The sequence below is a fragment of the Panthera tigris genome, chromosome C2 (genome assembly GCF_018350195.1).
Source record: "Panthera tigris isolate Pti1 chromosome C2, P.tigris_Pti1_mat1.1, whole genome shotgun sequence".
NCBI classification, from domain to species: Eukaryota; Metazoa; Chordata; class Mammalia; order Carnivora; family Felidae; genus Panthera; species Panthera tigris.
Window position 1 is genome coordinate 152,927,019 of NC_056668.1, and position 26,358 is coordinate 152,953,376.

A 26,358-nucleotide genomic window follows, 5' to 3' on the forward strand; every position below is an offset into this window, starting at 1 on the left:
CCCTTACACACACACATGCACACACAGAGAATATTCACCAATAGTTACGCAAACAAATATGTTCGGTGCAAAAAAGATGAGGGGTATCACCGGCTACATATTTTATGGCAGCACAGACACGGATGTCACCAACTTAAATGACACCGTGAGTCACAAGAAGCTAGTGGTACTAAAGGAAATAGGGGATATTTCACACTGTTTGACAAGCTATGATTGCAGCTCATGCTCAAATGCAGGATAATGACAGTAATGTGCCCCAACTAGAGGGAATGGATGCTCCCCTTTTCCCTCATGGTCTGTCCCCATATGCAGCTGTCACTGTCCCTCATGCAGCAAATTGGAAGCAAAAGTCTGTTGCAAACGAACATCGAAAGAACGTAGATAAAACTGGGGACAGGAAACTCTATCCCTTAGGACATTTAATGTAAAAAAAAAAATCAGACACTCCCTGGACTCCTGGCTCATAAAACGTTTGGAGGACCGGTTCAAACCCACATCTGCTGAGAACCAAGTCGGCGAAAAGTGCTGTAGTGAATATTAAAGAGGAGGCTCGGATAAGTACGATTTGGTCTTTGATAGAAAAAATGCTCACAAAGAAGTAGTTGATAAATAGATAATTTTAGGAAAAAATCCATATCAGAAGTATACCGTGCACATACAATTTATCCTAGAGAAGCAGATCCACGTTTTGAGATTGGACTCTACTCATTTTTCTCAGGATTTGGTCCCCAGATCTCCTTCTGTATAACTAACAAGAGAAACTTAAGTCATCTCCCTGTGGGCTTCATAGATGTGATCTCACTTTAAGTCTTTTGGTGAATTTATACTACATGAGCTAATCCTCAATTACATAAGCTCGAGAAAAGAGCCTTTAGGTGGCAAGAGAAGTGATGAGCTCTGTCCTTCCCAAAGAAGCAATGAGACCATTTCTAATGTGCGTCCTATAACCACTTACAAAGGAATATAGATTGTTTTCCTTCAACCGCATAGCCCTGATTTAAGAGCCATTTGAAAGTTCAAGGCGTGAATCATTCTTGTGAGAATAATAACACAGGACTACCAAAGAGAATATAAGGTTCAAGTGCCCTTAAGCTTAGGACATTTGAATCCCTGTCAGAAATGGTCATATGAATTAAAGCACTGGTCTGTTCCTTATTGTATGAAATAAATCTCTATCTTCCTGTCACGTACCTGCCTACCTACTTAACCTACCAACCATGTGTGAGAGGATGTTTCTGCATTGCTATAGAGGATGGAGTTTACTACAAATCATCTCTTCTCTCTGGAAAATTTAATCTTGACTTTTTTTTTCAATTCCTATTGAAGTCATCCGAAGAATATTGCTGAGAAGCATGATCTAAGAGGGAGTTCAATCTTACGCTCTTTTCTTTGGTCCCTCATTCACTCATTCACATGGGACCATTCGGGCTCAGGGGGCAATGATCCAAAGACATAGTCTTTGCTCCTTAGTAGGTCCTAGAGTAGCAAGTTGGATGGATAAATGATACAGGTGCCATTATGCAGGTATTAGGCTGGGATGAGACTGTGGGAGTTTATCCAACGTCATGTGACATAAGTGGATGTCATGTGCAAGGTCCTGTGACATAAATATCATGGATCGTTTAAGAAACAGCTAGTGTTTTAGAACTTTTGAAATATTAGAGGCCTAATGTTTCAGAGGAAAGGTAGGGATCAGATGATGGTTGTGTTTTGTGATCTGATAAAACTGAACAGAATCCGTGCTGAGGGTAACAGGAGCCTTGGTCTGATCAGATCTGCAGTTGGAATGATCCATCTGTCGGGAGGACGTTGAACTGATAGGAGAGTAAGGAGGGGGAGACAGAGACTGGTCAAGAAGCCATTACAATATCCAGGTGGGAAAGATGGAGGCCTGAATGCAGGCAGTGACTGTGGGGATGGGAAGGAAAGAACCTGAAGGACGTTGAAGAGCTGAAATCAACAGAATGAAATGACAGATGGAAATGGGAGGAAGGGGCATTTGTGGTGCTTTGACTGACAGCTGACCAGCATTCTGGTTTAGTGGCAGAAATGGTCTGGTTTCAGTTTTGATCCAAGGCATGAGTCCTTATTACATTTAATTGGTGCTCAAAAATTTATGAAAAATGGGAGAGTATTTGTGATGTACATGTCACCTGGGTACTCATGTAGTCCTTAAAAATAAATCTTTTTCAGGACTGTTGATGCTGTTATTATCCAGTGTTTCTGATGCGGAAGGTGAAGCTTAAGGTCATAAATAACCTTCTTAAGGTCACATAGAGCGCGTAATGCTACACGTGTCACAAGCCAGTCCTTCCCTTCCTGCATGAAGAAGCTTCAAATAACAACAGCAATATTAATAATAGAGAAAACATTGAGCAAAAGGCATGAGAAGTTTGTAAAAGAAATATAAATGGCAAATTAACATGAAAATAGCTTGAACTTCACAATTCAAGTAGTACAGATTCAAAATATTTTAGTGATGTAGTTCTCACAAAGTGCAAATTCAAAGAAAAGGATGTATAGCTCCTTTTTTGGTTTATCAGGTAGGCAGGAAATTTTTAGAAAATATATGCAACATTGGGGCGCCTGGGTGGCTCCGTCGGTTAAGCGGCCGACTTCAGCTCAGGTCATGATCTCACAGTGCGTGAGTTCGAGCCCCGCGTCCGGCTCTGTGCTGACAGCTCAGAGCCTGGAGCCTGTTTCAGGTTCTGTGTCTCCCTCTCTCTGACCCTCCCCCGTTCGTGCTCTGTCTCTCTCTGTCTCAAAAATAAATAAACATTAAAAAAAAAAGAAAATATATGCAACATTAAGCAAGTCTGGAAATGTTATATATATGGGGAGATAATACTCTTTTAGCATCAATTTTTTGAAGTATGATAAGTACAGTATCTGAATCCTAGGTACATGGCTCTGTGTATTTTCGTAAAGGGAATCCATTGTTTTAGCTGCCGCTCGCATATGCAAGAGCATGTTGACAGCATTCCAGAAGCTACCCAACCCCCACCATCATCCTACCCAAGGTCACCTCTGTATTTCCTTTGACATTATAAATTCATTTTACTGCTTATGGACTTTGCATAAATGGAGTCACATTGTCTTGAATGCCTATTTGCATTCAAGATTCTGTTGATGAGTTTTCTCCATGTGCATGTGGCACTATTTTGTTTCACTGCCATTGCTATATAGTATGTGTTTGTGGGACTATGTCATTGTTTTATCATTCTGTTGATAACATTGGGATCATTTAACATGTTTGAGCCTATTTTCAATAACATCCTAGCATATGTTTTGGTGAATAAGGGTGATTTTCTATAAAAATAGAAATTGAATTCAGGATCTCGGGATAGCCGTATCTTTAGTAAATAGTGACAGTTTTCCAATGTGATTGTGCCATTTGCAGTCCGACCCGTACTGCAGTAATTAAGATACTGTGATGTCAGTACAAAGACAGACATGCTCTGTATGCTGTAGTATTGTCAACCCTTGGAATTTTTGATATAAATCAAATGGGTATCGAGTGGTATAAAATTGTAGTTTTAACTTTTTTTTCATGTTTATTTTTGAGAGAGAAAGAGAGAGAGCATGAGTGGGGAGGGGCAGAGACAGAGGGAGACACAGAATCTGAAAGCAGGTTCCAGGCTCCGAGCTGTCAGCACAGAGCCCGATGTGGGGCTTGAACTCATGAACTCCGAGATCATGACCTGAGCCAAAGTTGGACACTTAACCAACTGAGCCACCCAGGTGCCCCTAAAATTGTAGTTTTGATTTGCATTTTCTTGTGACTAATTGATCACCATTTCATACGCTTCTTGGTAATTTGGATATCCTCCTGTAAGTGTCTGTTCACGTCTTTTACCTTTTCTGGATTGTGGACCTTTTATCTTCCCGATGGCAGTGTATCTGTGAGTCCTTTTATGAATATGTCTAGTCTAAATATCTTCTTCCATTCTTTGGGTTGCCTTTCCAATCTCTTCATGGAATAGTTTACTGAACAAACCTTCTCAATTTTAATGTGACCTAATTTTCAATTTTTTCCCTTTTTGGTAAGTGCTGCTTGTTTCACGTTCAAGAAGACTTCATCTATCCCAAAGTCATGTATCTATTCTCAAAATTTTCTTCTGAAACCATTATTATTTTACTGTTCGTATACAGATCTCTCTGGCATTGATTTTTATGTCAATCAATGGTGTCAAAATTCATGTTTTTCATACAGATATGTAATTGACTCAGCACCATTTTTGGGGGTTTCTTTTGGGAAAAGACTACGTTTCCTTCACTGTTCTGCAGTAACTTCTTTTACTTACATCAAATGTTCATATATTTGCCGCTAGAATATTCTGTTCCACCAATCTTTTTGTCTGTCTTTGTACTGATATCACAGTATCTTAATTACTGCATCTTTGGAGCAAGTCCTGATGTACGACTGTGTAAATCCTCTAACTTACTCTTAGGTCTTCATCTTTAAGATTGTCATAGATACTTTGGGTAGTGTGCATTTTTATATAATTATATTAGAATCAGCTTGTCAACTAAAATTCACCTGCTGAGATTTTGACCGGGACTTCTTAGAGACTCTAGATCAACTTGAGGATGATTGACATCTTTGTAACATGAGTCTTCGTATCCATGAATTTATATAGTCCTCTGTTTATTTAGATGGTCTTTAATCCCTCTAAGAAATGCTTGGTGGTGTTCAGTGTAATGATATTGTACATCTGTTATATTGGCGTCTAGGTATCTGATGTGTTTTTAATTATATTGGATTATATCATTTGTTGAATTTCATTTCCTCATTTCTTGTTTATGTATAAAATTGATTCGGTATGTGGCTCTTGTATCCAATGATTTTGCTAAATTCACCTGCCAATTCAACTAGTTGTAGATTTCTTTGGATTCTCGGAGTCTTTTGCTTTATAGTCGCTTTATCTGTTTCCCTGGGGACGTTCGGAAGTTGTAAAAAATGATTTTGCCATCCCTGCAGCTAATAGCTCCTACCCTTTTAATGGTATTCCTTTGCCTAATCATCTCTATGTTGAATCCTTGCATTTCCTCTTTGAGATCTCATTGCATTGAGGCCATGCTTTTTTTTTTTTTAAATTTAAATAACTTCATGATCTGTTTACCATCAAATTTCATAGTGCGCTGTTCTTGATATAAATACTTCACTTGCCTTGAGCTCAGAGAAAGGCTTCCTGGCTTTTCGTATGGTGAGCCCATAGGCCACAGGTATTTTTGAGTAGTGACACGGTGTTTATATTTCGAAAGCACTTGTAGAACTGTTTGACAGCCACTGTTTCTGCTTCCTCACTTCTCTCCTTCCTTCCTTCACACATCAGTACATGGCACATGTCTCATATACCTATGTCATCTTTCTGCCTTGTCAATATGTAGTAGCAGAGAGGATCCCCCACCCCCACCCCCCGCCTCGGGAGTTTTGGGGAAGCTTTGCTTCCTTTGCCAAATCTAGTCTGCGCTTCCTCCTCTGGGCTTATACTTTCCCAGATCCAATGTTTATGGCATTATAAAGTCGTTCCTCATGGAAGAGTTCAGAGGAAGGGCTGAATTTTAGCTTATCAAAGACCTAATTTTATTTTCTGCCCTCTATTTTCCTGTTTCCTTGGTTTCAGGGAGGACAGGAAGACAGAGGCATCTCTACTGTTTCTAAATATAAGTTGATTATTTAATTTTGTATAAAATATTATACAGAAATTCCATCCTTTATGTGCAGTACAAAAGTCATTAAGACTGGAAATGATTTGGAAGATGGGAAGGGATAAAAATAGCACTTTGTAGGTTGGAGGCTTAAAATGACAAAATCTCCTTGAATTATCTGGAACTCTATTAAATATGTTTTTCACTGTTGCTTTATACTGTTCTGTGAGACACAAATGGAATGTTTCTGAGAGATTCGGAAAGACATTTTAAAGTTCATACTGCCCTGTTTTACTGACTGATCTCTTTTTATTTGTTCCCTGTGTGCAATTTCTGGTCACGTAAACATATCCATTTGATGCTGAAATTTGAGACAATCCCTTTTCCTTTAAATGCTTGTTGATCTATTATACAGGAAGATGGGTTTTATCTTTCCATGAACAGATGGTGAGCAATTCGATCTGGTTGAAACTATTATTCAACTCTTGCTTCAGCAAGAGCTACATGCCATTTGGAAAACTTACCATTCTTTTGATTTCTTGAGTCATTAAATCCGTGGTGCCGATAGACTCCCAGGTTACTGGCATGGTTACCAGAGATTTTGGCTGCAAAGACTTAGCTTGTGTCTATAGTTTTTACTCACAGCAAATGAACGCATTTTGTCCATTCAAAAGAGCGATGCATACCAGTATTTATCCCGAATTTTTGAGTGAGGTTGACTTTTTTTTGTCCCAGCTATCCCTTTTGATTCTAGAAGTATATCGAAAGGAAAAGGCATGGCTACATGAAGGAATGAGTATAGCCTTTACTCTACACGGCCTCAGCATTGGGCTAAATATGGTATAGATTTTTATCACATTTTATCCTTACAACTTTCAAAATAAGATTCTTGGGTCCTTGTTTAAAGGTGAGAAAACTAAGGCGTACAGATACTAAATGCTTATTCAAGGTCAGACAGGCTATGAGTGGAAATTCTGGAATTTGAACTCAGGTTCGCCTGATATCCAAGTCCATGGCTGGCCTCCATGGAGAGCTCTCTCAAGTCACAGTCAGCTGCTGACTAGGTAATTCCTAACAGTCTGATTCCAGAAGCCGCTGTCTTAGCTGTTCTCTCCACTGCCTTTTTGGGGAGAGGAGTCATTTGTCCTCGTCAAGTATTGGCACGGTGCCCGGTGCGTGGTAGAGACTCGATGTATGTTTGTCTCAGAGTGAAAAATGGAAGACGCTGGCATTATTGATTTCTGTTTACCCAGTATGCTTTGCTCCTCAAACCAGAAAATAAGTAGGCAAATAGATATTCTAAGGTTGTTTACTCCTTTTATTTCCTTGTGTTTTTCTATTTTGCTTTCTGTATAGTAAAAATCTAAAAGTCTATGTAAACAACAAAGGCAAAATGTTCAAAACGATGAAAAAAATCACCCACATAAAAGACTGCAAGGTGAAATAATGAGACTTCACTAAAAAAAAATTTCTTTTTATAGACTGATATGCCAAATTTAGTAGCGAAATGTAAACACTTCACACGTTTTGGAAGTGCCTGGGTTTAGAAAGGTGAGATGAAATAATCTGCAAATCCATTAAAGTCTAATTACAATGCTTCCTAATCTGAAATAGCTTCATGGGATCTCAGCTTTGAAAGAGAGTCACCTGTTACTCTTCATTGCCAAGTTTATTAATTCGCGTAATACAAACTATACTCTTTTGGGAAGTGTTATAACCATGTCCTAGTGAACAGTATCTTCCTACATCTTAGACTGTGCTTGGCCCATAGTAGTTCCTCAATAAATGCTTGATGATTGAATATTAAGATAAAATTTTAAAGAAGAATGCTACATTCAACTTGGATTGCATGGGATCAGAATTATAGGGAACAGTCAGTAACACGTAGCTAATATTTATTACAAATACCAGTATCAGGTTAAAAGTGCTTTACAAGCACTTTTTAATTTATTCTTCATGACGTTTCTATGAAGTTGTACTGATTTTACATTCATCTTACAGAGGTGGAAATTATGACTTAGAGAAGGTAATTGTTCATGATCATACACTGTTGGTATGTAGATGAGCCCAAGATTCAACGTCCATGGTAACCACTCAGTGTAAATCAAGCTTCTGTTTTTTATCTTGGAGATCTTTCTTCCCAGAAATTGACAATCATTACTGAGACCGAAAAGGTTAATGTGCCAGCAAATAAGGGCCAGAGGTTAGGATGGAGTTTGCAACGTAGCCAAAAGGGAAATATTAAAATAAAGCCCGCCAGGACTTTATTATAGGGGGAGGGACACTGGGGTTTAAATATCAGTGTCTCTGTACAGCTCATCCTGAGGGGTTTTCATTGAGTATCGCGTCAATCTGACCCTACCAATGAAGTTCGTCGAATCGGTTACCAATATTCACTCCCATGGATGTGTTCGTCCTGCAGACAAAATACCCCTGGTGTTTGTTTCAGGGGAAGGCTGCTTAGAAAATGTGTGCATTTTCTTTCTCCCTGTGTTTAATTACCAAATCAAAATGTTTGTCGTGCTTTAGATAGTCATTTATTTACTTACGTGATATTTATCCGGTATTTTATGTATTCTAGATGCTGGATATACATTGCTGAGTGACATGGCCGTGGTTCCTATCATTACAACCTAGTGAGGAAAACAGATAATAAACTAGCAAACAAATAATATAATTATGGATGCAGTGACTGTTGAGAAAGAAAGGATCCGAGTTCAGTGGTTTAAAGGAGGGCTTTAAAAGGAGGATTTTGGGGCGCCTGGGGGGCTCAGTCGGTTGAGCGTCTGACTTCAGCTCAGGTCATGATCTCACGGTCCATGAGTTCGGGCCCCGCGTCGGGCTCTGTGCTGACAACTCAGAGCCTGGAGCCTGCTTCGGATTCTGTGTCTCCCCCTCTCTCTGCCCCTCCCCTGCTCATGCTCTGTCTCTCTCTGTCTCAAAACTAAATAAAACATTAAAAAAAAAATTAGAAACTTAAGCACATAACGTGATTTCATTTTACGTTACGTTAGGGCCTCAACCCTTAGCAAGGTGTCACTAAGAATATACTCTCTTGTTTCTGGTCCAGGCCTCTCTGTTCTTTTGTTGCATCCTGGTCCCCCTTGTTGGGTCCTCCTGCCCCAAACAGTCCGCGTCCGGGGGTTCATGCTGGCCCAACGCTTGCTTCCGATAGTCTCATTGAATATTTCTTTGAAAGTAGGTGCATGCGGTTGCATAAAACCAAATCTTTGAACTACACAGCCTACCTGTAGCCATACTTAGGTAGTATTTGTTGATGGCTCTGAGCCATTTTGCACTCTTTCAACAGTTGTATCAGGTAGGTCCTCACAGCCCGCAGTTATAATGGGGACAGTATCTTGCCCAAGGGGCCAAGATGAAGACATCGAGCATAGGTTATTCTGATTCCGTAGCTGATGTCTCTATGGCAGGGATGCTGCCTCCACTGTACATATATGGCCTCGTAAAGCAATTGCATTACCACCACGTGGAGGGATGTCTAGGATAAACAGAGGTGTTTCTTTGTATCAATAATAAACAGAAGCTCTCACAAATTATTGCCAACATATCATATCCTATAAATCTTCGGATATGAGATAACCAGTGCCTTGTCTGCACTCTAATTTACAGACTTTTTTCTTTTGCAAGGATGGGTAGCATTTGATGGTCCAAATATATCTGTGAAGAAAACATCAGACGTACAGTTCCCATGCATTTGTGCTCATCAGCTATTTTGGTTTGGGAAAGCACTTCAGAATCTTACGGCACTGTGGGTGATATCCGTCCTGGAAAAAAAGTAGTTTGGGCCTTCCGAAGTTATTTATTTTGCAAGTTATGTCCGTACGAAGAGGAAGTCCGTTCCGGCTGTTCAACCGTGCTGCTCCCCCGGTTTCTCATCATTTCCCTAGAGGCGAGGCTGAGAGGCCGGAGCCCCCCGGAGGGTTTGCCCAAGAGAGGGGCGTGGCCAAGGAGGAGCATTGAAGGAAGAACCCAGAGAGCAGTGCATGGGGTCAGGTGTGATGAAGGCTGAGGCAAGCCCACTGAGAGAGCGGGAAGGTCCAAAGACAGGAACGTGTGAGGGGCAGGTCAGGGTAGGCAGTTCGGGGCTGATGTCACGAGCAAGGAAACATTGGCACGGACTTGGACAGGGCGCACGCGGCAAAACCCAGTGCCGGGCCTGCTGGCTTGGATTTGTGTAGGCCCGGGAGTCCCTCCTCTCTGTACGATACTTCCCACTTCCCCTTCTGGAATATGTTCCCCAGAGATTGTGAGCTGAAAAAGAGATTCCACATTCTCCCCGCAGGTTCCCGTAGATCGTGGGCGCGGTCTGCCGGAAGTCGATCATTGCCATTTTTGCAAAGGACCGAACAGAGGGACAAACCAAAAAGGAAACAGTTCCTTCCCATTAACATCGACTGCCTGTTTCGTGGGGACACCTATCCCACTCACACATCTCCCGGGGAACAGCCATAGTAGGTAGCGCTCAGCCCTTGGGGATTGCTGGAAAGACTAAAGAAGCACGTCTAGCGTTTGGCAGAAATTGGGACTCTGGCTGCAGCCCAACTGGTTCGGTTGCCAGGAGCGTCCTATCTGTGGATGCACTCCCGAGGGACCTGTCCTAATCCCTTGTTCACTTGCCCCCTCCCTCAGCAGGTTCTGGGAGTAGGCCCTATTCACACGGCCTTGGGGGGCTGTGGACGTGCCCAGTAGCACTTGATGGATAAGTGAATGAATGACTTTGTAGGTTCAGCCAGAGAAGAATCACTGAGGACACCTGTAAGAGAAGTACAGAACAGGAAGTGAAGGTGACGAGGGAGGGCCTTCCTGCCTTTCGTGCGACGTGTGGATGAATTTGGCTTTCTCTAAAAGATGGCTGACGTTACGTGATTTCGATCCCAAAATGAACTGGCAAATCCTTCACCTTAGGAAGAGCTTTGCTGATGTTAGCTGTGCTTTTGTTCCGTACACATGTTTGTTCTGTGTTTCCCTAAAGCCCCAATCAAGTTGTTTTTCTGAACAGGTCGATACTGCTTGCTCTGATCCCCTGATTCCTTTTAAAGAGGGCCTATTTGCTGGTTTTGTGATCACGGACCGTCACTTAGAGAACTGTCTTTTTATTTTCTTTTAGGGACAAATGGACTTTTACTGTCTGAACTGTGGCATTGTTTTTATAACGAGAAGGTAGATCTTTTTCTTCTGTGAGGCTAGAAATACGTTTTGGTTACAATAAAAGCAATACTTGATGGGGTCTAGAATGTTGCTGTATTTCTGGTTTAATACTAGGGTAGAAAAATGGCAGCGGCGGGGGTGGGGGGCATTTCGTCTGGTCTGATTGCTTTCGTCTGGTTCGGGGAGGCATTTGCGGATAGGAGTGTACCCGAGGGCACAGTATCGACACCTCCCATGACTGTGCCACTTTGCCACTTACCTTATGTGTTTTGGATTTTGCGCTCATCTTCCCGATCTTGTCCTCTCAGGCCCGTTCGGAGTTCCTGAAGCCACGTGGGGGAGCTGCCCCAATCTTTCATGTGAGGTCCCCAAGTTACTTTTGCTGTGATTCTTCCATCAGCAGCTTTTTGAGGCCCCGTCTTCTTAGGATCTCAGATCCTGATTCTCTCTGGTGGAGGCCCTTCAATCCACTCTGCTTATTTGTCTCTTTCTTCCATGCCATTCCAGTCGGCTCTGGTCACTGTTTGAAACCTCTTCACAGCTAGAACAGCTCCCTTTTCTCCTGATTCACTCTTCCAGAGTTGTTAACCTGGGCACATCTTTTCTGTATTGTTTCCATCTATCATGGCCTTTAATGTCTTAATTTTCCCCTTCAGATCTGTCTAGATTATAAAATTTTAAACTTTCTTTCATTTACCCTTTTAAAACCTGTCTCTTTTTTTTTTCCTTCTAGGTTAATCGATCTTTCTTTCGTCATAAGACTAATTTTTGAAGGATTTGTTACTGCTTAATTTTTTGATGTTAGGGTTTCAAGCATGGCCTTTTACAATCATTCAGGATCTTTTTTGCCTGCAAGAATTTCCTTAAAATGTTTCTTGCTCTTATCCCCAGAAGGTGCCACGTTGTCTTTATCATCACCCTCATTTATTTTTATTTGTTCTTTAAAATAAAACTGACCTTTCAATGGGTGAAATCTCAGCGTGGGTGGCTGAAGTCCAAAGGCATTCTTAGAACTAAGTAAAATGCAAGTTCAGAGTCACCTCGAATACACACGGTGGGCAGTTTCTTTGAACCCATGGGCAAGTCCCTTAAACTCCAGCCCTCGCCGTCTGTCGTCCTAAGTACAGGGTGCCTGGCAGCTTGAGAGCAGCTAATATTGTCAGGCTCATAAGTGTCTAAAATAATACCGCCTCCAACTCCTCTGTGACTCTGGTTCGAGTAGCAGCAGCTGCGTCCCGAGACCCTTCCCAGGCAGCCCTCTGGGAACTTGCTTATCACCTGAGTGGGTTGTGTTATACCCGAGTTCTGCTTTAACCGTTCTTCGCAGTACAAAGCAGTCATAAGCCGCAGTGACTGACCAAGGCCAGCACTTACTGAAAGCAACTTCCATCTTCTAACTAGACTGTATGAGATAAACACCAGCCAGGTACAGTGTGAGCCCCTGCAAGCCATCAGGCTCGGAAACCCACAAGGCCGACTCTTAAGACCCACAAGGTCTTAATGTCGACTGTTCCTTCTCGAATGACACTCACAGAATCTTTCTTAAGATTCATGGTTCAATATTTAGATTTTGAGGCTTGAGGGAAGCCACATAAATAACACCCAGTAGTAAACAGAAAGGAGTCAAGTATGCAGAGATGAAAATAACGTCACTTTTTTTGTGATTGGCCAATGCAGAATGTGGCTTCTGTGTGCAAGCGTTTGAGCTTCCAAATATAAACCTAAGAATTAGAGGTTGTGCCCGGTTATAGCCATTAGCGGGCAACCCAAGAATTTCCCCCTATGAAAGTTTGCCCTTGCCTCTGTGAAACTCTCCATGGGGACATGAGCCAGAACTTTTACCTGTCTCTGTGTAGCCTGGCTCCCGTGAGAGAAGCAGAAATGGACTAAGCTCAAAGAGATTGCAATCCATTGAACAATACAGGAACATTGCTTTACTTGGCATTTATCTGTACCTGATGAGGTTGAGTATCCCTTTCCACACAGCCGAGAACAAGTGAGAGAGTGCTTTGACCTGGGAGAATGCCCCTGGTTTTTTACCTGCCTATTCTTCTACTGGGGGCCACGAACATAATTCACAGAAGCAGCACGCTCCAAGTTCCTTGAACGTGTCGACAGCTTTAATTGATGGCAATTTTAGCATGGTAGCATCTGCATAATTGTGTATTATTCACAATCCTTTTGGAATCGGAGGGCTAACGAATAGTGGCAAGATCTTACCTTTATAAACAGCTGCATGATTTACAAATAACTGTTACACATATTGCCTCATCCTTTGCAATGATCCCTAAGGTAGAAAATATTGCCCCCTGTTTGTTTGTTTTTTTTTTAATGTTTATTTTTGAGAGGGAGTGACAGAGCATGAGCAAGGGAGGGTCAAGGAGGGAGAGGGAGACCCAGAATCTGAAGCAGGCTCCAGGCTCTGAACTGTCAGCACAGAGCCCGACGTGGGGCTTGAACTCACGAACCGTGAGATCGTGACCCGAGCCGAAGTAGGACGCTTAACCGACTGAGCCACCCAGGCGCCCCGCCCCCCTTTTTTTTTAAGTTGTTATTTTTTGTTTGGAGAGAGAAGTGGGGGAGGATAAGAGAGAGTGGGAGACAGAGAATCTCAAGCAGGCTCCATGCTGTCAGCACAGAACCCAACGAGGGGCTCGAACTCACGTACCATGACATTGTGACCTGAGCTGAAGTCAGACACTTCACTGATTGAGCCACCCAGGCGCCCCTGCCCCCTGTTTTATAGAGAGGAGAAACATTTCGGAACAAACTGCCCTTCTGCCTAATGCCATAGCAGCTAGTGAAGTAGAGGTGCGAGGAATGGAATCAAGGTTTTGGGCTGTAAGATCATTTCTATTTCCACTACGCCAGCCTCTTTTCTAAGAAACAAGCAGATGTAAAAGGCACGTGTTTGTTAGCAGGACGCGGTCACCACAAGGAGAAGGAAATTCAGAGGAGGGCCGCGGGTCCCGGCTCCTTCTGAAAGCGCGCTGACCTTAACTTATATATGGAAACCATTGCCTAGCCTAGGTTGCTGGAAGGTCAGGTCATGGTGATTTATGGGGATGGTGGTCAGGACTCTTGTCCTCTTCTTAAATTCAGGTGATATTGGCACGGTTATTCAAGGCTGGTGAATATCCCACCCCATTGTTTACTGGACCGCAGAGCTACTCAGTAAACAAGTGACCTTTAATGAGGTCCAGCATGCTGGATTACTTCCACTTGACATAATAAGAATACTATTACCTCAGCCCTTCAGAGACTGATTTAGTGATGCTTGGCCAAGGGTGAAGAATTCCTCCGAGTGTAGCCAAAATAATGGTTTGTTAGGACAGGAGACATCAAATTTTAAAGGCAGAGATCGATCTATTTACAGAGCTGCTGTCCGAGTGATTCAGGATGCCCAAAAGAGCCACATTAAGACTGCTCATAAATCAATAACCATCCTAATGAAAAGCAGAGAGAACAAAGATAACACCAAGTTTGTAAATTACTGAGGCGGAGGCGGGCGATCGGAGACGCTAAAAAGCAAAGCGTTGTTACATATTTGCTCCTTTTCCAGAAGAATTGGAGAACATGCACCAAAAGTTGTGGGCACACATTTTGAAACGAAAAAGAAGAAAAAGTAAAGGCTGAGGTTTAAACTCTTTCCCACGGCGTTTTGGTCCAGAGCCACCTTATGTATTGTAATGCTTCCAGACGCGTATAACTTCTTACCATGCTCTAAATTTAATATTTAGTAAGGCTTCTAGATGGTTTCACACTCCTGTGGCTTTCCTCAGAATATCCTGTCTTCCAGGAGTGAAAGCCTTTCTCTTTCTTCACAGTCCGGGTCAAGTATCACCTCCTCATGAAGACTTCTCTGATTCCCTTCTTTCAGATAGAGTCAATGTTTCAGACTTTGTCCTCCGGCATTCTAGAGGCATCTCTCCTGGGGCACTCATCGCCAGACTGGGTCACGGAGCATCCTTCCCTAGCTTCCTGTGAACTTCATGGACCACCCAGAGGGACTCGTATATAGATAGTTACGGTAAGTAACAATGGACTTTGATCCAGTAAACATTTATTGTTTCGATCCAATAAACATCTATTATAAAATAGACTATATATTAATAAATATGTTATCTCTGAAATCATCTTTAAATGTGTCAGATCCCTATAAACTTTCCTGTGATAAAAACAATTCTGCTTGACCCTCTCTCATTTAGAAAGAAGTATAAGTTTTGAAGAATTTCCCCCATCTGCAAATTTCAGTTCGAACTGCCACAAAATACTGGCTCAGAAGTTATGGCAGTTTTTAAGAGCATGAATTGGAATTTTAAACCAATTATTTTTTTTTATTTGTACGCATTTCTACTGGAATATGAACTAAGGTAGATTTAAAAAAAACGTACTTGGGGGCACGTTAGCATTCCACTGGATAAAACAATGTGACGAAACTGAGGCTATTTTAACAAGAGTCAGGGGCACCTGGCTGCTTGGGCCGTGGAGCATGCGACCCTTGATCTCAAGGTCATGAGTGTGAGCTCTATGACGCATATAGAGAGTACTAAAAAAAGATATTTTAAGAAGACTCAACTTTAACAATTTTACATTAAATATCTACACACTATCAAAAATATAACAGACCATGCCCAAATTCCATTTCTTGGGGCAGATTTTTAGGTAGTAAGGAATATGCCTTAATGACCTTAGTATTAGAAATTTCAGGGGCACCTGGGTGGCTCAGTCGGTTAAGTGTCTGACTTCGGCTCAGGTCATGATCTTGCGGTTTGTGGGTTCAAGCCCTGTGTTGGGCTCTGTGCTGACAGCTCAGAGCCTGGAACCTGCTTTGGATTCTGTGTCTCCCTCTCCTTCTGCCCCTCTCCTGCTTGTGCACGTGTGCTCTCTCTCTCTCAAAAATAAATAAACATTAAAAAAATTAAAAAAAAATTAAAAAGCATTTTGTTCTGACTCCATCTCAGATAGAAAACCGGGAAGACGATCACTTCAACGATCTTTTCCCCTAAAAATTCTCACATGTTTTCGGTGAGAAGGTAATATCCCTTCCAGTTCACCGAGTGGAAAATAAACAGGCTGTCATGATTGTGTTGAAAACCTGTTCCAGTAATTTGCATCTTTTTTTCACCTTAACATGAGCAGAGGAGTTCTGTCTCCTGTACTTAAACCAGTTTTGCAAGTAGTTTGAACATTCTTGGCTGATGCCAAAGCGTGAATGCTATTCAGGAAAGGAAAACAAAATGTTTTCTCGGTCAGCTCTCAAAATCTGATTTTTTTTTTTTTTTTTTTGCAGAGGTCAATTGTGTGTGCCAAGTTAGTGGTCTGTGGACCAGGGGGATTTTATGATTTTAGATTCTCGTTACTACTCCAGTGGTCGTAAGACCTTTTACGCTAATAATAACCGTACAGCTAAGCAATTCACTGATGCTTTTCCCTACCCCGTGATGCCCCTGTGGCCGGGAATACCCTCAGAGATTTCAACACCCCTTTCTTGCACCCCATCCAAGATATCCCCATAGTTCACCCCCTGTCCCAGTCTTCAAGAGACATTTCTTTAGCTGCATTTTTCCTGATGAGCCTCTGTGATGTGATTCCCTCCCAGTCGTCTATACTGTTATTTCCATCGTCCTATTTAAAACAAATGCTGCCATAGTATCCCTGTCTGTTGCAACCACTGGGCTGTGAACATCGTGAAGGCCAAGACCCAGTTACCCCCGGCCACTGAAGTATCCCCTGCACCCAACACGGTATCAGACACATTCTGGCCAAGCTCTGCTGCATAGAAATTCAATATGAACCACGCCTGCCATTTAAAGTTTTCCAGAAGCCACATTAAAAAAGTAAAGGCAAACAGGTGAACCTAATTTTGAGAATTTATTTTATTTATAATAATGTATTTAACATGTAACCAGGATAAAAAGATTATTAGATGTGGGGCCCTCTGTTTTTGTTTTTCCTGAGTCTTCAGAATCTTTCCTTATTTTACACTTGCCAGCATATCTCTTTCTGGGGTAGCCACTTTTCAAATGATCAGTGGCCTCATGTGGCTAGTGGTTACGTGTTGGGCAGTCCAGTTCTAGACTATCAATAAATACCTGTTGAAAGCATGGAAGCTACAATCTGTTGAAGGTAGGGGTGTGGTTGGTGTCTCATCTACCCATCCAGCTCCTCTCAGATCTTTTTCATATTCTCCGGGTACGTGGTCCCAGCTTTTGTGTGCTTTGCAGCCGTCCAGCCTGTGGATGATTGCCCTGGGTCGTGGGAGTCCTTTTACTACACAGAGAACTGGAGGCGTCTAGGAGTTTATATCCCCTGAACCCCCCCACCCCCCAGACCACAGGCACCCCATATAGCCTGCCAGTGAGTGGAATGGAAGGGCAAAACCCAAGCTCTTTTGCCTCCACGGAAGGCACTCTGAGGTGTGGTTCACACTCCAGAGCTCACTGTTGATCAGGCTGAGTCTCAGAGTTTGTCTGCAGTCACCTCCTGGCTTGACTTATTCCTCTTCCCTACCTGACTCCCCTACTGTCTTGCTGAGTTCTCCGGGAGGCACTTTCTTAATAAAGCACTTGCTCCCAAATCCTTGGCTCAGAGTCTGCTTCTGGGAAAACTCAAAGTCCTCAAAGTATACGACATTCCTAAATGCACAGTTGTTGGTGTTGCAGTGGCTTAGGCACATTTGGATTCCACGTGTATCTGGGGTAACGATAATGGCCGCTGTGTCTCTCCTTGTCTCAGATACAGCACCCTCTTGAAAAAAATTCAAACCATATGAAAAAGGTGAAAAATCTAAGTGTTCTATCCCCTCCTCCTCTTCTGTAGTAACTGCTGCAAATTTTTTTTGGTGTATCCTTGGATAAATTTCTTCTGCAAATCCAACAGATAGGCATAAATATGACATATTCACAAAACATATTTTTCCTTTTATAGATAGGGTCAGAAATATTCTTCCGCACATCGCTGAGTCCCTCCATATTTTCATAAACGACTTTTCACATTTTTTATGACTGCCTGTTCAACTTTATGAATGTGTTCAATTTACCCCTTTTCTTCTTTGTCTATTTTAACTCTTAATTTGCTTCTAGTCCCTGTTACAGAGTCAGTATTTTTAGGTCTCTGGTGTGATCGTCTATTTATACACTCCATTCTTGCCAGCTAATTTCTACCAGGAATATTCAAGTGAAAAGGGATTTCAGCTTCTGAGTCCAAACGTGCCTCTCTTCCTACGGGGCAAAGGTTCTAGATCTGGGCTTCCGTTAGGCTCTGATCTCAAATGCGTGCTGTTATTGTGCACCTGCGTGTATTTCTGGAAAGAGGGATCAGAGATTGCATTAGAATCTCAAAGACATCTGTGGCATTCAGGTGTTGGAATTAGATGTGCAAATCCACACCGTGTGATATACTGCGTATAAATCTCTTGCAGGCCTGTCTTATCCACCCCCCCTCGTCAGATTAACATTTAATGAAGTTAACAGCTTTTCAGTTAGTCCGTATAGCTCAGAGGCTGGCATCTAGCCTCACCATGTTCCCATCCCCCTGCTGCCTCGTTCGGTAGCACAGAGAATGCAGTCATTAATAGTTTCTGGGAAATTGACCATGTTTTCTCTCTCGTATTTATGCATTCTCGGTGGAACACGTTCAGTTTTCTTCTGCTTCTGCTTGTGCCTCTTACCCTGCTTTGCTTTAATCCAGTGAAGTGAAGGACAGAAGATCCTTTTCTGTAGGGATGGCACATAAATCATTTTGGACCAATTGTACAAACTCAAAGGTGTTGAACAGGAGCCAGAGTGGACGTGAGCATCCCCTAATCCCATGTCCTTATTAGAGCATGGTTTCAGCCGCCTGGAGTTCTAGGCATCATCACCCCCACTCAGAGCCAAGGATACTAGGCATGTGTCTGGTTTTTCCTGTCTCTTTGGTCATTGATATTCCCTTGTTCAGAATTCCAGATTAATTTGGAAGTTTTTTTTTTTTTTTCTTAAACAGCGGGTAGCCAGACCATTTGCTATAGTCTGAATATTTGTGTTCCTTAAAAACCCATATGTTGAAATCCTAATCCCTGGTGTGATGGTATTTCTACACTACCCAGATAAGGGTCTTCTGTCATAGCAGCCCAAACTGGCAAAGACACCATTTGGCTTTAGTCCGTGAACGCTTGTGTCTCCTTCAGTGTTGAACTGCTTGGGGACGTGAGAGTTCCCTACCTTCTGCACCGTCTGGGAGACTCTGGGGCGCATCTTGTGATGGGTGAGATGCTAACGGCAGGGTCCGCCGACGATGCTAGATGATCACGTCAGTGAAGAGTGCGCTCTGTCAAGTTCAGTCACCGAAGCGCCACCGCAAGGTGTTCAAAGTGGCGGGGGAGGCCTCGCCGAGCAAGAACGCAGACAGAGAGCAGAAGGAAGGACCATGCCACGCGTTGGAACACTCCCCAGCCTATTCTCCTAGTTCACACATTTTCCCATTTCAACATAGATATTGTGGAAGACACAAGGTGATAGCACACGTTAACATTGAGCTGGAGCTTGTTTGGCCAAATGCATCACACCTTATTCTCTCTCCACGTGAATTCTGTAAGCTTAATGAAAGTCGTAGCCGTACGGCCTTGCGCAAACTCTCTCCCTTCCTCCAGATCTGAGCTACTTAATCTTTAAAATAGAAGTCGGGCTGGCTCGTTGTTTCTTAAATATTGAGACATGAATCCAGGATGTTTTGTCATATGTAAGGTGCGCTTTGCACGTAATACGTATTTGGAGGTTAATTGTAAAACCGGTAATGGTAATAACACTAAAACACTAATAATAGTGATAAGCCTATAAAAGAGCCTTTGTACTACCTATCAACTCGTTTCATATAAAACTCCCATTTTACAGATAAGGAAACTGAAATACACACAATTAGTAAGTGAAGTAATGCATTAAATTGAGACAAGTGATGAGACCCCTGGATGGCTTAGTCGGTTAAGCGTCTGACTTTGGCTCAGGTCATGATCTAGGGGTTGGTGAGTTCGAGCCCCGCCACGGGCCCTGGGCTGACAGCCAGAGCCTGGAGCCTGCTTTGGATTCTGTGTCTCCCTCTCTCTCTACCTCTCCCTCACTTGCCCTCTGTCTCTCAAAAATAAATAAACATTAAAAAAACTTTTAAAAATAGGGACAAGTGATGGTTGAAGCACTTGGGGTACATGCCCTTAATGGCATTGTATTGGGGGGAGCAGATTATATTATATTATATTATATTATACCACAAAGGAGACCCTTTGGTCTTTCTGATTACAGCAAGGCGAATATCTGGTAGTCTCGAGCATCCAGCTAACAATGGCTCGTCTCTTTTTCTTTAAAGAAAGAGAAATTGGTCCTCAGGTTCAAAACCTTTTGTAGGTGGCTGGACTCAGACTTTAATAACATTGTTTTACTTTTTCTTGTGATTGGTTTTCCCATTGTATATAGGGGATGGGATGCTGGTTTTTCGTTTAGGTTAATAATACAGTTATTTTCTTTTTAAATCAATTGATTCAAGAATTAATCAATTTAAAGACAATTATGGCATACATAATAGTGACATGGCTAAGGCAAAAATAATGGAGGAGGCCTACAAGGCCCTGAAGTTTGGACATTTCCTCTCACCTGAATCTTTCGGGGTTCTAGAATGTTCTGTGATGGGAGTGTAACAACAGAAGACCATGAAGTTGCTAGAGAGCCTGATCCTCGCTGTTGGAAATAAATTGTTTGCCAGAAGAAAAGAAATAATTGTCGTCACTAGGATATGTTGCTCAGAGAAAATCAAGGTGGTTCTGCCGCATCTTGGATGATGATCTCGCCTACTGCGTGCAAAGCTGAACCATGATGGCACCGTGATCTTGGACTTCCAGCCTCCAGAAGTGTGAGGAAACACGTTTCAGTTATTGAAGCCACCCAATGTGTGGCATTCTATTATGGCAGACTGAGCCGGTGAGCACCGTGGAGGACTGAGAAAGTAATTCAGAGCTTCTCCAGCAGCTTGTGGGAGCGTCTCAAGATGGAGGTACTGAGGATCCAAGAAGAGGGTCGTGTCGGATCTGGAGGGCGGTGACCAAGGGGGAAGAACAGGAAAGTTAATGAGCCCAGGTTGTCAGGGAACAGAGTAAGATGTAGATAGAAAAGCTTTGCATCAGGAAAGTGAATGGAGTCAGGAACATAGAAGGAATAATATGAATCAAAGCGTAAAAACGAGTGACATATTAGAAGGAAGAACTCAGGCTAAGAAACGTTTGCTGAAATATGTTAGAACAGTGCCTGACTCTTACCACTGTAGTATGAGGAAGAGGAATTCAAGAAAAACCCATCAATAAGAAGTGATCATCAGAAATTTCTGATGATAGCACAGTGATTCTCCAGTGGCCTTACCCTCCAGGGCATTAGGTTCTGCCCCATTGTTATCTTAATTTGGAACACTTAGTAAAGAAGAGTGCTGTTGACTGCTGGCTAAGAGAAGTTCCTTTCCTTTTCTTGGGACAGCTATCTTCTCAAACTCCAGAATAATGTAAAGCATCATCATCCCAATGGAAGCCTTTCAAAGAGTTCAAGGTTGAGGCTCAGATTGAAGCTCCTGGGGTTGCCTGCCAGAGAAAAGGCCCAGCAACAACGCTTTTTCCCTTCTGTCTCTACTTTTGCTCACCGTTGTGTCGGTGGAGCTCATCCATTTGTATGGACATATTTTTAATGCTACTTTCTGCCTGCCTCGCCTGCCTTCCTTTTCCCATGATCCCAGGGCCATCCTTAGCAATGCATAAGCGTGTTAATGGGCATGCGTTCTTGCCCTCCCTGATTGTCCCCTTCCAGGTATAATTATCCCATTATGCCCACAGGCATCCTGAGATGGACAGCCATGAGTTGTCCATGAGAGCCATCTCTCTGTGAAAAAGTAAGCAGTTTTTTTTTCATGCAGTGAAATATACACTGAGAAAGTGATTTAACTCATGATAAGTTATCATATTACAGTGATGCTCAAGGAAACCCCTAACCTTTTAGGCACCATATCCCTTTTCTAACGTGGATGTGTCTAATCACATGAAGAGAAAGGAGAGAACGCATGAAGGGAGAACATCCTTTTCTTCCTATGTCCTTTAGACTCAGTTATTTAATCTCTTTCATTTTGCCCCTTCCTTCCTTCCTTGGTCTGCGATATTTTGATGACAAGGGTAGCACCTTATTAGGTTTTAGTTAATGTAAAAAGTTTTAGGCCTAGCTGTAGGAATGGCTCACTGTTTCGACACTAGAATTCAGGAGATTAGGCGGTGGCAGCCCTGAAGGAGCTCAGGTGAACATCGGAAACTGTATGTCTCGTAATCGGTTGCTCCCAACAGCTCAAGCGGTGGGTTGTGGGGCCACAGGAGAGGAAAAGATTAATCCGGTTTCCATCTGTGGAAGGTTTAGAGAAAGGCGACGCCTGCACAAGTAGTCATTACATCCACAAGGAAGTTCTGCTTAGCTGAATGTCACATAGCTTTGAGATGCCCTTCCTCTTTGCCTCGTCACTGCTTCTCTGGGTGGCCTTGGTCAAGTATTGCTTTTTGAATCTCCTTTTTCTCACGTCTGATGGGAACCATTGCTCCCCCAAGCCCTCCATTTCATAACTTCACTGTCACAGGGCACAAGTGTTTGTGAAAATGAAAGTGTTACAATTCTTTGGGAATCCAGCCCCTTGGCAGGACAATGAAATCTTTTCCTTTCTTTTCCTGAATGTCTTGGGAACGTTAAAGGGAAGTAATAAGAAAATTCAAGTATCTTATTATGAATATAGAGCAGTAGATTGACGGGTGGTAAATCAGTGTCCCAAGAACAAATTTCAAATAGCAGAGTCAATAACACACCTCCAATACTAATAACATTTGGTGAAAAGCTCAGCATCCCTAATGAGGAAGAGCCCGCTGCTTGCATGGAGATTAGCGTGACCGTGTAAGGCCCATTACTTCTCCTATTAAAAGAGAAGAGCCCAAGCTGTGGATTAGGAACCTCTCTTGTGTCTTCTGGCTTACCAGATCCCTGCAGCAGCTTGGAAATAACCTTGATTTGCAACTTAACCTGTCTAGTTGGGAAGGTCAATGCCAGGGGACACTGGACTTATCCTATTCCATGTCAAGAAGGTAATAGGTGACAATCCAAGTATGGAGGAGGTGGGGTGCTTTTGGTTAGATTCCCTAGAAGCAGAACCCAAGAAAGGATGCATATACAAGTGATTCATGAAGGAAGTGCTTCTAGAGGAAACCAGTAAGGTAGTCGGGGCGAGGAGTGAAGGAAAGCAAGTAAAGTCTTACTTACAGAGGGTGGTTCTTACCCTGATCCCATGGAGTAATTCTGGAGTGTAAGCTAGACCACAAAGAAGTCATACCACAAGGAAACCATACCCCAAGGAATGGCAGATCAGGAAGGCTGCCCGGGATAGGGGGAATAGAAATTCCTAGGCACTCTGGCTCTTCTCGGTGTAGGCATGTGGGGCTACAAAATCTTGAGGACAGGCCTTCATGAGATGGGTATCAGCTGTTGGAAGCAAAAGGACGCTAAAGGGAGTATGGGTGCAAAAATGGTAAAAGGGACCCAAACAGATCTAGATGGAGCAAACTTACTGTGTACTAAAAGACTGGCACCCAAAGCGTGTGGCAAAGCATCTTGACTAATAACCCAAATCAGGGCATGGGGATTACAGAAGAAGGCAACATGACGTCCAGGTTGGCAACTGAAAAATGGACATGTGGAGCAGGGAGATAGGCACTACCCGTCGGCTTCCAGACAGGACTCGGTCCTTAGTGGGACTGCTGAGCATAAGTCCACGTGTCTCACTTAGGGTCCCATGAGTGTCTGCCATGGTCAAGGCCGGGATACAATGTCCACTGTAGATACAACGTACATCCCGGGCGGAGGGGAGGCTGGCTGAGTCACCCGAAGATAGGATCGGGCTTCTGAAGTTTGTTCCCAGGTTAGGCTTGTCCCTGAGCCTGGCCAGAGGCCGGGAAAGGAGGGGACACTACAATACGTGCTATTCAAACTAGTAGTAGCCTCCCTAGATTTGGAAACAGGCAAGATGCTCAGAAGTTGTGGTAGAACTAGGTGTTTCCTTGTTGCTGTGTGCAGCAAATGTCTTCACGGTTCAGGTTTTTGTATTCATGTTCCAAACTCATTTTCACTGTCTTCCTTTTATTTGATTTTTTATTTCTATCTTGTACCTACTTTTTTTAATGTTTATTTTTGAGAGAGAGAGGGAGGGAGAGAGAGAGAGGGAGAGACAGAGGATCCGAAGCAGTCTCTGCACTGAGCACAGAGCCCGACGCGGGGCTCAAACTCGCGAACCGTGAGATCGTGACTTGAGCTGAAGGTGAACACTTAAACTCCTGAGCCGCCCAGGCGCCCCAATTTTGTATCTACTTCCAGTATGCTATTTTGCCAAACATCCTTCTAAGTGACTTTGCCAGCGCAGAGACATTCCTGTACTGAAGCAAGCTTAGGCAAGGGAGCGACACAGGTCCCTGAGCTACATAATAAGCTCTCCGAGCCGTTTTTCATCTGTATAATGGGGACAAAACCACCTACTTCACAAAGTGACTGTTAGAGAGCAGATGTTCGGGGAAGAGTAATCTCAGACGGCTAAAAAATAAAAGAGGCAATAAGCGTGTATTTTTCCTTGAAGTGTCATTTCCTCAAATGAGAAGAGAAGGAAGTGATGCGCCAGGTAGGGTTTTTAAGCTTTCCTGGGTTGCAGTTCAGTAGAAAACACCATTGTGCCGAGGGTGGCTGAGTCTGCTCTGCATCTCACAGGTGACAAACTGCAGAGCTCTGGCAGAGTAAGTGAGGGTTGCACATGTGGACAAATAATATGATTCATGATGACTGAGTCACAGGTCGGATGGCGAGGTAGTAAACAGCCAGATCCCCTCGTAACTAGAATAATTTGTTCCCGTAGTTCTTATTTATCTCAGACTCTGTCTTGCTGCCCCAGGGTGCTTGTTTCTTACTCTGTAATATACAGATAGGGTTGTCATTTAATGTGAATTTTAATTTCCTATCGATGAATTATTATGATTTCATTTAATCTGAAAATGATGAAATAAAACGTTATTTCTGTGACCGAAAATGCAACGAAATGTACCGATGTGTTGTAGCAGAATATGTGACTCTCGTCTTCGCGGGGTTCTGGCTTTCCTAATTCAGTCCACAATGCACCGTCCTGACAGCTGCTGGGGAAACACACCTCCCTAGCCCTCAGATGGCCCTGGGTGTACATTCAGGGAAATTGTTCAGTCAGGTCGTTTTCCACTGAGGAATGGAATCAGTGATAACAGGGAGTGCTCGATAAATTCCACCTCCTCTGAGACCATAGAGGGAAAATACTTCTGTTCCAATGAGGAGCGAAGCAGAACATAGAGTGGCTGTGACTATATGTATTGATTTATTGTGAGCATTTAGTACCTATCAGGTAATATTGCAAGAGAGTAAAGGGAGGTGGGCGGTCAGAGCCCTCTGCTCTCAGAAAGCTTCTGTTCTGAAGTAGGTAGGGCAGGGTTAAAAGAAAAAGGTCTTAAGAAGGGGACACTTGGAGCATCACATTTAAGGGTGCAAGTGATTATTTGCAGCCAGAGGGGATCAGTGGAAGTCTCTGTGGGGGTGGCATTTAGGTACGGCATGTAGAATTCGTCTGTGCAACTATGAGAAGAGAGGAAGAGAATATTTAATAGAAGTGGACGCACTTCTGTTAGTAGAGGCATCGATTTATGCAAATGAATTGCATGTATAAGAGAGTAATTCTATGTGAAGGGGGGCTAGTGGATCAAAAAACGGTTGAGTTTCCATTGTATGAGTCTTAAATTCCGCGGTAAGGAGTTTCATCTTTTTCTCTAGGTGGTTGGCAATCACTGAGGCTTCGAGAGGGAATACAAAATCTGTTCGTCGTGTGCCACGAAGATGAATCTCGTGGCATCGGGTGGGATAATGTGGAAAGTTGGAAGAAAAGGTTAGCAGCTGGCCTGATCACTGAGGACTGGTCTTCACTCAAATACATGTTCCAGACTGACTAGACTGGAAAACCCCTCCGTATAATTGGAGAAACAGAACCTAGAGCTGGCAGGACGCGATCCTGAGGGTGTCAGCATCGAATCCTGGCACAGGTGTCCTGCATTCTGGGAACACCAGGTCACTGCACAGAATGTCACCTTTTGCCAACAGCTGGATTAGGAGTTGACAAAGATGGATTGTTTCACTTGGAAGAATCACTTTGGAATTTTCAGATCAGTCTTACCTTCCCTCATGGGAAGAAAAGATTAAAAACTTAGAACTATGATGTTCCTCGCCTGTGTCAAATAAATACTTACTTGGCTAAGTTATAAGTAGGGAACATCAGGGATGTCGAAGAGCACTTTTCCCCTTCATCTGTTTCACTCGTCCTCCCGACCAACCCTCCCTCCCCCCACCCCTGGCAACCACAAGTTTAGATTGTTCTCTGTCTTTAAGAGTCTGTTGGGTTTTTTTGGTCTCCCTTTTCCTGTGTTGTTTCTTAAATTTCACATAGAAG

General features: G+C 43.0%; 1 protein-coding gene across 1 annotated transcript in view; it reads left to right on the forward strand.

Annotated features, from left to right (window-relative positions):
* LOC122241931 overlaps window positions 1-26,125 on the forward strand; it is a 46,707-nt gene extending 20,582 nt beyond the window's left edge. Inside the window, exons 3-4 of the mRNA XM_042998365.1 lie at window positions 14,702-14,851; window positions 25,689-26,125. Coding sequence (XP_042854299.1) covers window positions 14,702-14,808 — 107 coding nt within the window. The 3' untranslated portion in view covers window positions 14,809-14,851; window positions 25,689-26,125. The remainder of the gene's footprint in view (window positions 1-14,701; window positions 14,852-25,688) is intronic.
* The last annotated feature ends 233 nt before the right edge of the window (window positions 26,126-26,358 follow it).